Source organism: Vanessa atalanta, chromosome 9, assembly GCF_905147765.1.
Source record: "Vanessa atalanta chromosome 9, ilVanAtal1.2, whole genome shotgun sequence".
NCBI lineage: Eukaryota > Metazoa > Arthropoda > Insecta > Lepidoptera > Nymphalidae > Vanessa > Vanessa atalanta.
In genome coordinates, this window is record NC_061879.1 from 8803544 (window position 1) to 8818320 (window position 14777).

Below are 14777 nucleotides of genomic sequence, written 5' to 3' on the forward strand. Positions count from 1 at the left end.
CAATTTGATATGTTTAAAAGGTTTACGTGTGGTGACATGTATATATTTTAAGAATGCCAGTAAACTAAGATGATGATAAATATAAAATGTAATAAATTATATCTCTCGTGGAAAAAAGAATTAATTTATTGTCAGCTTCGTCCAAAGTCATTGATTAATATTTAAAAAAATCTTCAACCAAATTATATTCTTTAGGGGATATCATTAAAAGTTTTGGATCGTTTGCTTCCCTTTTCATTTAAAAATCCACAAAAAATTAAAACCAGTGAAAATATTTTGCCATTTTCAGAACTGATTTCCATAATGGCGGAATAGAGATATAAATCAAATTGATGATCGTTTGGAACATTTTCAGCATATGGGTTTCAATCTAAATCGTGGAAAATTGTCTCGAAAAATACGCTCATGATTTTCTTGTTTTGTCAGTTTATGTAAGGATCAGATGATATTTTAGGATTAATTATTATTAATAAAACTAAATAATACATAGGAATAAAAAAAAATCTATAAGAGTTTTATAAGTATTTTTTTATGTAGTTTTGTATAAGTTTGGGTAGATATTCTGCAAAAATAAGCTGAAGGTTCCCTGAGTAGTTTGTTCATTAATATTCTAATGTAAAAATTGATAGATAAGAAAAAAATGCGAATAATAACAAATTAAGCAGATAATTTCCATTTTTTGTTTTTGGAGATGACCAACAAATTATATATAGGATTCAGGTATATATATATACCATATACATATGTATATTTAAGCTTCTACGGTAACAATTACTAAGAAAAAAAGAATCAATTTAGCACAAATAAAGCCGGATATCCACGGCTTAAACCGGAATCAAAACACAAGCGAAACAAAGAATTGCCGTCGGCCGGGAGGATAACGTTAATAATGCCATCTAATGAATGGGTGGTACCCATCCAGATGGCACGCAGACAGCTACTACGACAGTATATACTGTATGCATCGAATTTATATTAAAATTAATACGGATTAATATCATTATTTCAAAAACAAGTAAATCGTTCTTAATTATTTTACTTGTTTTATTTTTATCAATTAGTTCGAAGATAATAATCCTTTTGTAAGTCGTATTGAATTTACACTGAAGTGGAGGATGCGAGCGATTCTGATGAAGGTCTCTTTGTATGAAAGTAATGAAGCTATTTTGTTCAAGATTCAGTAGTTTAATTATTGGTTCTCGTCGGATACTCTCGTACATTACTTAACACGGTAGAGAGAATTAATCGTGATTGAACATTTTATGTATTATTTAACTTTACTTTAATATATTATTTACTTTTTAATTAAAATAGTAAATACAACTAGTGGTGGTGTTCGTAGCTTCACTCGCGTTTTATTGGTAGTTAAGCAAGGCATAAAATGTAGCCTGTGTTGGACATTAAGCTGGTTTCATACCAAATTTTATCAAATACGGTTCAGTGGATTGGCCGTGAAAGACTAAGAAAGAAAGATTAAGAAAAAAAAACAAGTAAAGAAGGAATAAAATAATGTCAATAAATTAAATAATAAGCGATACTTCACTATTTAAGTTTATTAATCGATCTCATTATAAATAGAAGCGAAACACACTAACTTTTAGTTATATTTTTCAAAATTCATAAAAGTTATTCTACTTTAAACTGAGTATATTAATAACTGAAATAAATAAATATATATTTTTTTCGTCTTATAGAATATTAGATGTATAACATTAAGTAGGTCTTGTGTATATATATTTGCATTAAGGCTATTTCGTGATGGTAAAATTGCGTGTCAAGGTTTTTAAAACCAAATGTGAAAAATAAACGTTGAACCCCTTAGAACAGATCAGAAGTAAAAATGTCATTATTATAAATTAGGCATTTGTTCTCGACGTATAAAAACCAAACGTTAAACATAATACATTAAAATTCTGTAAATAAATTTACTTTGAATTACGGAATTATTGAATTACATGCCAATTTTGCCAAAACACCGCGTTCTGAGTCTAATTTGAACGAACAAGAGATAGTCAAGAACACACAAAAATATATATTCATCAAAATCGGTTCAGCCGTATAGGACACGTTCATTGACATATTATTTAATTAACATTTTTAAGAACATAATGTTAAAAAATGACACCTAATTAATACAGAATTTTAATCAAATATTCAGTTATAATTGATTTATTTATTTTGTTCCATATCCATATTTTAGTTGATTTACTCGTAACGTATATTTGTTTTGCATTTTATGCATGCCATTTCTTTCTTATACTTCATGTTCTTAGAATAACCCCTTGCGTGAGTGTTTGCTAGACATAACACTGTTAACACTGAAGTATACAACTTTTAAACGGTTGACCCATAAAAGGAACTCATTATTCGTGTTTCGCGTGCGTTTTAAATATGCAACATTCTCTATTTTCGGTAAAAAATTGTAGGTGTGTTTAAAAATTGTTGTTTTTGTTTATTTCGTTTATTTTGTATGAAAAAGTTACCATGTGAATAGAAAGATTCTTTGGATTTGTGGTTTTAATGTTTTTATTGCTTTAAAGTAATTTGACGACCTCCGTGGTCGAGTAGTGTGTACACCGGTTTTCATGGGTACGCTACTCCGAGGCCCCGGGTTCTATTCCCTGCCGAGTCGACGTAGAAAAAGTTCATTAGTTTTCTATGTTGTCTTGGGTCTGGATGTTTGTGGTACCGTCGTTACTTCTGATTTTCCATAACACAAGTGCTTTAGCTACTTACATTGGGATCAGAGTAATGTATGTGATGTTGTCCAATATTTATTTATTTATTTATTTATTTATTTATTTATTTAAAAGTAATTATGGAACCTTGTCACAGAAGTAAAAGATTAATTTCTAGTTGGCCATATTTCATGTCGCATAAAAAATTCATTATTTATACTGTATCCTCTAAAAGTATGAAAGGTCAAAATATGAAATATATTTTCATTCATCGAATGCCAGAGGCAATAGCTCTCGAAATATGAAGTGGGGATGATTAAGCGTCAAGAACTATCGAAAAGCGCAGCGAAATAGCGGTTTGATAGGTTTCGATTGGACGCCATCAGACAATTCAATTACCTTCTCTCCGGCGATATATGAAATAACTACGAAGGGGTCTCGCCCCTGGTTTCGCGGAAGATCTAGTCTAAAATTAGAAATCATTCCAATAAAAAATATTTAAATTCCAATTTCATGATTGATTGAAATGTAATTTATTTTTATTTAATAAATTATTAGCAGAATAAATATGATTTTATTTGTTTCGTATAAATTTTGTTATTATTGAGCCTCTGCTGATATTTTAAATAATATTATATACGAAAATCCTAGATTAACTTCTTTAGGCATATTTTTTTTAAATAATTTATTTTTAGCCTATTTAGTTTATATCTTGATAACACAACTACATTTGAAATATGTTTTTAGTCAGGATTAATTTACATTAAAGCATAAATTACTGATTGTCATATCATAGCCCAGATAACCGAAACAGCTAAAATGAAACGCTTTTATTGTAAAAATAATACGTTATATAAAAATGATTTACATGTAAAATCTGGTTAAATATTTGTTTTATGAACCTCAGGGAACTTGATAGTAGATAGAAGTCGAAATGAGGACTTTGTGATGAAAAAAAAATACAGTTACACGGGTGAAATAATTTGATTTGTTAAAAAGAGTAACTGCTGTGGTTCTAGCCGTTTCTTGAAGGTCTTTATTACATTCAGTTAATTAAATAAACTTTATCACAATTTTTTGAATACACAAATTATTAATAATATACCAAAATAAGAAAAAAGACAATAATTAATATTTATACACATTATATTAACCTTTGTTGGTGTCTGTTATTGATGTAAGTTTTTAAATAATCGACGCTATATTCGCATTTTATTAATAACTGTCACCCGCGTCTATACTCACGTTAGCCTGTATCCTTCCATAGGCTTAAAACTTGCTTCATACGAAATTCCATCAAGTTCAGTTCGGTTTTTGGCCGTAAAAGAGCAACAGATAGACAGTTACGTTTGTATTTATAATTATAGTACAGATGTGAATCGAATAAAAAAAAACATTACAACGAATAGGAAAACATTCAATTGAATATGCACGAAGGTCTGTTACAAGTGGCTTAGGACTACAGAATTTTGTTCTACCTAGATAGTGCAAATGATGAGAGCCGTCTTCGAACCCAGGGAGCCATAGGTCTTGCATACAAATTGAACGCCTAAATAAGATAAACTCTGTTTTGTTCGCAAAACACGGAGCCAGGTTAAAATCCGCAATAAAAATTGTAATGGAAATACCTAACTGGAAGTATTCTACGTACCTGTAATGTATGTAATGTAATATTCGGTTTCGGAGAATTGAATAAATATTGCAAAAAGAGCTAAAACGTGTGCTGCGTATTCAAAATGTTATGTGGAATTGAAATACAGAGTTAAGTTTAGTTTTTTTTTATGCGATTGCATTACAATTTATGCGACTTTTTTAGAACATTATATATTTATTTACAAATCGGATAATTTTGGACGAATAAATCATATAGAGGTATTTTTTAAATTCATATAAATTATATTTCCATTTCTTTTATAAGCAACTGTAATAATAGAAAATGTATCAAATTGACGACTCCAATTGTAAGATGTTATGTGTGTACAAACACACATAAACACAAGCCCGACATAACCGGAAATAGTTCAGACGAAGGACATTCCGTGTTATTTAGGCACGTATGTGTACTGTCATGTTAAAAAAACCCAATTTCTATTTATAGCTCCGATTCAGTGATTGAATCGAGGAACATAGGAATCTGCAGCATTGTAACTTGCTACTAGAGGTTAGTCTAGCCTAGATAGCCGAAATCTATACATGTTATAGTTCTAGTTTATGTATGAACTAGAATAAAGTTCATGTCTATACCATCCAATTAAAAAATAAAAACTACAAGATTTTTTTTTTTACATTTTTATATACGAGTAAAAATTTATTAAATTTCATTTCGACGCACGTCGTTATCCATAATATGTACATGAAATCAATTTCTTGATTGCATTTTTCGCTTAAAAACATCACGCATCGTTTCTTTTAATTCATTAAAAAGCTTTTAGTTCTCGACGTGATATTTATTTAACATTAAAATATTAATCTTTCATAAAACATATTCACTGTGTAACAGAATAAGGATACTAATGATATTTTAGCTTTAGATTTTAAATCATGTCAATTTCTTCAAAAAGATTTAGACAATACCATTTTGGCTAATAAAGCGAAAAATATATTCTACGATCAGACTACCTACTTTATTTATTTAATATTTATTTATGCTATATTAATACAGACGGATTGGCAAATAGAAACCTGATGGTAAGCGGTCACCACTGTTCATAGATAATAGTTCTGTAAGAAATATTTAAAATCTGAATTGGAAACTAAGATGTTACGTCCCTTGTGCCTGTAGTTACCCTGGCCAATTCACCGTTCAAACCGAAACACAACAATACTGCTACAAGAGTATTGCTGTCTGGCGGTAGTATATGATAAGTGGGTGGTACCTATCCAGACGGACTTGCACAAAGAATTACCACCAAGATATTTTTTTGCATTTGATTAAAGAAGGTTACGGGCTATGTAACATTACGTCACGGTCCACGGGAGCGGAGCAAGAACGCTTAACGAAGGTGAAGCCGCGAGGAGTAGCTAGTGCTTTGATAAATATAAGACAATTATGACTAATGTAATGTTTAATGAAATTTTGGCTGTTTGTTCTTTTGATATTACATTTTTTTTATGGCATTGGTTGGCGGACGAGCATATGGGCCACCTGATGTAAGTGGTCACCACCGCCCATAGACAAAGGCGCTGTAAGAAATATTAACCTATGCGCCACCAACCTCGGGAACTAAGATGTTATGTCCCTTGTGCCTGTGATTACACTGGCTCACTCACCCTTCTAGCCGGAACACAACAATACAGAGTACTGTTATTTGGCGGTAGAATATCTGATGAGTGGGTGGTACCTACCCAGACGGGCTTGCACAAAGCCCTACCACCAAGAAAAAAATTATATTATTGTTCGGTAATAAGAGTCAAATTCAAAATCAAATCAAATCATTTTAAAAGTGATTCATGTTTTCATACTTAACTAATGAATCGCTCGTTATTATGCCCATTGTTTTTAATAATAGATTACAACGATGTCTCATTGATTGTATTGCATTCTTGAAATACTTGGTTATTATTTCTGATTAGAATGTTTTTAAAATATAATTTACAAATATAACACATACGCAAATAGTAGTAGTTTTAAAATATTTTCGTATAATTGAAATTTTGCTACAATATTTGCTGTGAACACAAACCAAATGTATTAAAATTCTCCAAACCGTTTTAGCGTTTGTTTAAACAAGTGATGTTTCGGATTTTTATATCGTGCTATGTTTTAGGTAACTTGTATTTTAAATATTTAATTTGTGTTTTGGATTGCTATTTTTATAAAAGACATTTGGCTTTCTAGCCGTTATAAAAAATGTAACAATTTTATACCAATTTAAAAAAACAATGTAAGTGTAATGAAATGGATTACTTTAATTATTTAAAAGAAGAAGGCTCATCCCTTATTTTATTTAATACCAAGTTTAACACACTTATATGATTTCACTCCGAAGATAAGCTTTGACAAAATAAAATAAGTATTTGGTTTATTATGCTTAGACACTACATTTCCTGATTAAAATTTTCGAAGGTGTGGCTGTGGACAGCACAGGTCAGTTTCCTTATTTCGGCTGCTACCCTAGTAATTACTTTATTTGTTTTGACTGTATTTTTAAACAACTTGGAAAATGATCAGACATTTTAATCATAGCTTCCCAGAAATAGGCACTGCTTTAATATGAACAGTTAAATTATATTATACAAATTTATTACAAGCTAGTTATTGTCCGCGACTTCCGCGGAAGGATTTATATTCAGAAATGTGGCCTTTTTCTCGAGATTCAAACTTGATTGCTACCAAATTTCATTAAATGCAGTTGAGTAGTTTGGTCGTGAAAAAGTACCAATTTACTTTCGTATCAATAATGTTAGTATTAGACAATTTATCCAAGCCGTTCTATATTGGTACGTTTAATTTTTTAGAGCAATTTATACCACATGCTACGATATGTAGTTCGAATTATTGAAGAATATTTTTAAATATTTTTAGTTGATATATTTCTCCTTGATCTTATCGCAATGAGAACTAGTTTAAGAAAATAAAACGTCAAATTGGCTTAAAACCAAATCATAATACGACGTAACTTTCAAATAAAATATATTTATGTTAATTTTTAAAGTTTGGCATATCAAAGTGAATTTTGAAGCCCGCCTTACTGTATTTTAATTTCAAATAACAACGACCTCTGGTATATACTAAACGCAAATAGAGGATCAGGTCGCGTTGCGGATTTATGACGTCATGTAGAAGTATGTACTTCGTCTCTGTACACATGTACTCGTTGCCATACATATGTATCTACTTCATAACACGTATACTTGCTATCGAATCAATAAATGAAACGTTAGTTAGGATAAGCCAGTGCCGATAAATAACATCATCCCCTCTTTACAAACGGGCGAAGCCGGGCGGAAATTTGTTTATTGCCGACTTCAAAAAGATAGACTATCAGTTCGGCCTTATTTTTTAATTACCCTTTGTGGATGATTTTCAGCAGTTATGCTGGTTTTGAGCAGATTTTGATCGTTCTTTTTTTGAAGGACCGGGGCGTTCGTATTCGAAGGTCCTCGAAATATAAACGATTCATCCCTAAAGGGTGGAATGAGAGTAAGTATTATATTTTTTTTTAAATATGCGAGTTTCGTGTTTTGTTGTCTTTGTGTGTATTATACGATTCACTCGCCGATTGTATATTGATTTTAATGAATCCGTTTTAAATTAATATTCTTTACTCAAAAATCTATTATTTAAAAAGTATGTAGCATGTTTACCCATGTTGAATATGAACGAATGATGAATTATAACGTTATATTTACAATATATCATAGGATTTTTTAAATAGAATTACATGTTGGGATATTGCTCTAATTCTATACTTATTCAATACTTTTGACATTTTACAACTAAAATGATGATGAGTAATTATCCAAATGTATTATTTACAGTTCAATAAAATTAAGAAAGTAACGAAACGGCTAAGAAAATGCTCTTTAAAAAAAAAACAAAAAAAACTCTCAAAATTATAGACAAATTCTCTTCGATCATGACGTATTCTAATTTCAAATTTAATATATTTATTTTTACTATTAATGTGTAATATAATATTAGTTATGTTATATTATGTTAAGTATTGACATTTTATATTGACAGTTTCATACGAAAAGTGTTATAATTCACTCAGCGTTTCTCAGAAAAGCGCCCCGACCGATGATTTTCTTCAAGACTACGTAACTACAGTCTATTTATTAAGTTTTTGAATATTGGTTTTTGTGTGAATGCGAAGAGAACAAGTAGAATAACAAAACTAATTCCTTTATAATATTAACACGATAATGCGAATTCGTTACCAGGTCACTTGGAGAATAAATCAACGTTAGTCATAATTCGGCGAAACATTTCTGATTCACGAATGGTATAATCGTAGATTTCCTCAGTGGTCTTTCGTGTTAAGAGAACGCAGATAAATTAAATGCATACTATGTTTTAATCGCTTGAAATGTATCGTTTAATATTTATTTATTTTTGTATTTAATTAAATAAGATATTATGTTTGACCATTTATCTAAATTTAATATTTTTTATATTATATTCGTGTTTTAACCGCGATCATGCTTTTTCTGGATTACCTGTCGTGGGTATGGCAAGGCAATATTTTATGAATTTAAATATAAAAGTAAGCTGTTGTTAATATAGCTTTTAAAATATCCGAGCGACATACAAAGCATACCCTAAACCGGTGAGGCTAAAAGGATTCAATTTTGCACTTACTTATGTATCGTAGGTGAGTACTAAGAGGGGATTGAAATATATTTCCTATGGATGAAACTCCATAGGGTTAAATGTTAAACAGGGGATGAAAGTTAGTATGGAATTTCGTCATTTCTGATGCTAGAAATATGAAAATTAATATTATCAATATGTTATCGACTTAAAGACGGTGGAAAAGTTTTTTTGAAAATATATCATCTAAGGGGGTGAAATTCAGAATTAGAAACGTAAAAGTAAAAACGTTACAGTTGCAATTTTGTTCCGATGGGATATCCTATATGTTAATACGTGAATACATAATATATGAAACTATATGAAACTTATATAATTCGAAAAGTATCGTGTCTTACGTGGGAACGAATTAGGTCGACCTTCGTACAAAGTGTGCCGATTTCGACCACACGCGATAATGAGAATGATCATTTATAAATGATCATGTAATAATGAATTTGTTTTAGTAATCTGCTCAACCCTTCAACGTCTATGGTGCACGCTACAATTTTGGCACACGTATAAGTATAAAAAAACGCACATATATTTGGATTGACTTGGATATTAAAAAGTAGGCGTATAATATTAAACGTATATAGCGATTATAGGAATATCGAGATTATTTTCCTATTATTTACTATATCACCGGCAAAAAGTATAACGAATGTAATCCTTTGGTTGGAGTATTAGCAACGTAAGTAACATTTGATTCTCTTTTCACAATGTAAATTTTAATCATCATCAGGAGCTGCATTTGTTCGTTAGTTTAATAATAATAAAAGTAAATTTAATAAACTCACCTTCAGTGATGAAAGGATAAACGGTCCTCAGTTCAGCTTCATACTGCTCCAGTGAAATGGGGGGGACAATGGGCGGAACGAAGTCTTCCTCTGGTGATCTTTCAGAGCCATAGCCTTGATCGAATCCCGGATCTTGGAGCTTCCATACTGGCTCTGCGTCTGAACCTGAACAAGATTTTTCGAATTATTACACGTTGTTACAGGTAACCTCAGGAGGTTGTAATTGATGAATAAGTTTTATTTAGTAATTTTGTTTATTGTAATAATTACTTAATCCTTAATAAATATGATTGATTATAATCAATAATTAAACTATCTATGTATAAATAAATACAGATCTACGAAGTTACAAAGTTAATTTGGGAAACACTGATTCTGTATTATTTCTTTAACATTTCCAATGTTAAATATGATGTAAGATTTACTCAGATATATCCCGGGTGAAATCGTCACCCACATTTATGTTACTCCTCAGCGTTCAGTCGTAGCGTGATGTTATATAGTCAATAACCTTTCGCAATAAACCTATTTATATTTCTTATTCTATCTAATAATGTTTTTTTCAAATGGGATCTGGTAGATTCTGAGATTGCCACGATGATTGAATTAACATTACAGTTTTATTAAATACATTTTTTTTTACATTACATTAGCACCCTGTAAATTTCCCACTGCTGGGCTAAGGTCTCCTCTCCCTTTAAGGAGTAGGTTTGGAGCATGTTACACCACGCTGCTCCAATGCGGGTTAGTGGAATACACATGTGGCAGAATTTCATTGAAATTAGATATATGCAGGTTTCCTTACGAGGTTTTCCTTCACCGCCGAGCACGAGATGAATTATAAACACAAATTAAGCACATAAAAATTTAGTGGTGCTTGCCTGGGTTTGAACCCGAAATCATCGGTAAAGATGATTTAAAGAAGATTAAATACATAAGTAGATAGATTTAAGCGGGATATTCAAATGTTAGAGATGGTAATGGAATCTAGATTCAGAAGAAGGTTTTTCGCTTCATTAATAATGAAAATCGTAAAAATCGCTTTAAAGTAAAACTTCTACTTCCGTATTCCGAGCATCACACTTAAGGTAGATACTCTGCAAAATAAACTATTCGACTAACTAAATTGATGCACTTTTGAAAGCGGTGCCAACTGTTTTCTCAAAATTTTCATTGTATATTTTACTATACGTATAACGAATTTCTCGATTTAAGAGTGCTTTATCATTTAACATAAGGTTTTATTACTTATTAATTATGGAACATTCCATATCATATTATTATTAAGAAATTATTTTACTGCGGAATTCTTTACATTATTCGAATTGTCGAGTTTACGTCGATAATTTCATCTTTTTCATTATTTCGTATCAAATCACATTTTAATATTCAAATAAGATTTTCTTGATTTTAATAATAAGCCCTGAGAGAGAGCTTGAACTCTAACTAGTAAGCTAAGCTATGCTTTTAATTAATGAATAACCGTTTATTAAAACAAATATGGATAATTTTTTTTTTAAATTGTTTACGGTTTAATATTTAAGAGCATAATTTTTATCTCATGTCAGTGGTTGTTTGTAATACGCATCTTGTTTTGTGATACATTGTTTCTAAATGTTTTCTGTTTGCATTAAAATGCTTCAAGTTAAAAAGAGTTAACGGTACATGAATAAATTTTTATAAAGTTCCAAAAGTTCAGGAATGAACTCAACAAATACCGGAAAACTGGTTAATTATTCAAAATGAAACGAAAAGGACTCAAGTTAAAGGAAAACAAAATCTTATTATACGAGCATTATGCCCTGCCCCTCGACTCACCCTTTTTTACTTTGAATTTAAAAATGTTTGTTTCTTTTTGGATTACGTAAGCGTCCTCCTTTTTAAATTTAATTTGGAACACAGAAGTTGATCGAATCGAAATCTTGCTTTATAAACTACATTATTAGGTGCTTGTGCTGTCTAGTTTTAATGAAAAATCTTCCAAATAATTCCTATTTACACCTTTGTCTAATGTGAAATAAAATTTTCGAAATTAAAAATTGGTAATCGTTTTGTCTAATTATTTAATGAATATTATATTTAAAAAAAAAAAGAACATATCTTTGTCACATCATAATTCTCAAGTTCTACCATGTATTAATCATAAAGCATTACGAATCTTTTTAAGGATAATTTATATTTTAAAATGAAGCTCACAGCCATTTTATAACAAAAGCCTCCAGTTCAGTTTAGGTTGTTTTTATTGTTGTCTCCGAAGTTCAGCGCTTTTAAGTTATTTAGCACTGACGAATTAATGAAATAGAAAGCAGTAAAAAATTCAAACCTATAATATTACCTTCACAATTTTGAGACAACTGTTTAATCTTATCATTTATGTTTACATTATTAAGTAATAGAGTTTGTGCAGTGAACGCGATCATCTTATAAAATTGTATTACTATACTTTGTACTAGATAGCTTTTTGACAGTTGTAAATTTTTCTGGTTGACATAACTTTGCAATGACGAACATATTATTTTCTTAATTTAATGATTTTAAAAATTGTAAAAATATTTTTAAATAATACATATAATACAAAAGTTCCTAAAGAATCAAGCGTTATCCGAAAATTTTAAGACTTTTTCTATTATATATTATTGCTTCAAAGTAAAATTTAAATAGAAACACTGAAAATAATAGACGCTTGTACAATGTTACATCGGTCGGACGGTAGGGATGCGAATAACAGGCAGTAACTGTTACAAATATCGATTACAAAAATCCTTATTAAAGATCATTGTTAAGTTATTGTATTATTTTAAGTTACGTTTTTAAGTTTTTAAGTTTGTTTATTGTTACGAAGGGTCCTTTTGGTTGCGGTCTCTTTGGCTAGTGGTTGGGGTCTCTTTAGCTGGTATAACTCTTTTTAGAAAAATAAGTTAAAAAAAACATTGAATTCTAATTTGAATTACGCATGCCATCGTTCCATCGACTGTTATTTATGTTATATTATCTGTTTCGCATCACTAGTCCGTCTGTTAAAAAGTTTAAGCTAACTTGAACAGGGTATTGTCTTGTATTATTTTCTTTGACAAAGGATAGTGTGATTCAGAAAGACGAATAAAATGCACCACGACATCTATTGATACATAATAAGAACTAAATAAATGTTTACAATTATACATAGCGCATTAGTTGAGAAAAGTAACCCTTTCAAGTTGCAACGTTAGCGGAGTGGTAACAATAAAAAAATTATGAAACAGGAACATATAATACAACTATAAAGCAAATAAAACTGTAGAGAAAAGCCAGTTTATTTATAAACCTCTGTCCTACAAAACAACTTGTCGTAAGACAATTCCTAGATCGTGGAATACGTGTAAGTAATTCTCATATTGGCAGTTGGAAGCCACATTAGACGGGGCTTAGATACAGTTCGATGCTGCATTGAAACTTGAGACACGTACGTTGTCTCTATCTAGGATCTGTAAGCTCTTCTCTATTTCAATTCACTTAAGACAATATAAAGTAGATACTTCGAAAAACGCCAGATATATAAATTACCTTAGTGCAACCAATAAAAATAATTAGATCAATATATATATAATCTTGCACATACTTCTATCGATCTTTAATTTCGTTTAAATAAACAAACTATGTAAAAAATCTAGTTTATTTTTGCGTTTGTTCAAACCAATTAACGCAAATACTACGAATTGGTTTGATATTATGTCTGTTTATCATAATATAGTTCAGAAAGGATATAGACTAATTGAAGACAAGTTGCATATTTTATTGCATGCGTTTTATTTGTGTGCCTAGATTTTAAGAAAAATCTCAGGTCGGCAGAAAAATAAAATCCTCTAATTAAACGGGATATAGTTTATTAAATGAACGTAGTCGAAAATATTGCTTATCCTGCTTTCCATGCAAACGGTACCGAAACTATTGTATAATAAATTATATACATGTATTTAAATAAATGTTGTATGATTTATTTGCAAAGTCTTAAAATAGGTACTTCACCTTTCAAACTAAAACTAACAATACTAATTTTTGCTATTTGACGGAATAATATTCTGCTTTAGGTAGGTATCGTACCTAGGTACTAAGTAATACTGTACCAAAAACTATAAAAAAGCGCAATTATAAATTTCAAGTGTTTTTTTTAAAATTAAAATGTATCGTTTTTACTTTGCAATTTTAACCAGTCTTAAAAACTTTCGGAGATATCGTACGATATTTGAAAAACGCAAACACGCACACTGTAATAAATAGAACGAACAAGGTAAATATATCAATTACATCTTATACAGTAGAACCTTCGGTTCGTGAAAAGTCACGGCCGGTACCTAATAATGCATATTACATTTATTAGATTTGGAAACTTTTTTCATTAACTTTGCATCCCATAGATTTTATCAGACAACGTTTGTTAAAATTTCTGTACCATCTAGAAAAAATCGCCTCTAAATAATATGAAAATGATATAAAAAATCGTGATGTAACTCATAAGGATTTATTAAATGATTCTTGTCTCGATTTCTCCCATAAAATTATAATATTTATAAAATAAATAATACAATAAAACGATAGTGATAATTGGACAGAATATAATTTCGATTTGAATAAAACGATGACGGGGGTTAATGAAAATTTAATTTCATGTTACGTTAACAGCGGACATGATTTTAATGTAATTGATAAATGTTTTGTTGAATTGATTATAATTGGTGAAATAATGTATTTTTCGTTACAATTGTAAATATCACTTTTGTATAGTTTTTATTTATTCGAATAACGACAACAGCTTCCGTTTAATCTTACCGAACGTATCATTTCACCTCGAAAATAATAACTAATTTAATTAGTTTATTTTTATATTTGCTACGTTATTGATAAAAATTAACCACATTTTCATAAGAAAAATAATAATATATTTATTTACAGAAGGACGAAAATTTTACATTAAAAAACTAATAAATTAAATTATAGGAATACCCTTATCGATATACGCTAACACGA

General features: G+C 29.9%; 1 protein-coding gene across 3 annotated transcripts in view; it reads right to left on the minus strand.

Annotated features, from left to right (window-relative positions):
* LOC125066637 overlaps positions 1 to 14777 on the minus strand; it is a 104300-nt gene that overhangs the window by 36845 nt on the left and 52678 nt on the right. For all 3 annotated transcript variants that reach the window (XM_047674834.1, XM_047674835.1, XM_047674833.1), the window contains exon 3: positions 9774 to 9938. In XM_047674834.1, coding sequence (XP_047530790.1) covers positions 9774 to 9938 — 165 coding nt within the window. The remainder of the gene's footprint in view (positions 1 to 9773; positions 9939 to 14777) is intronic.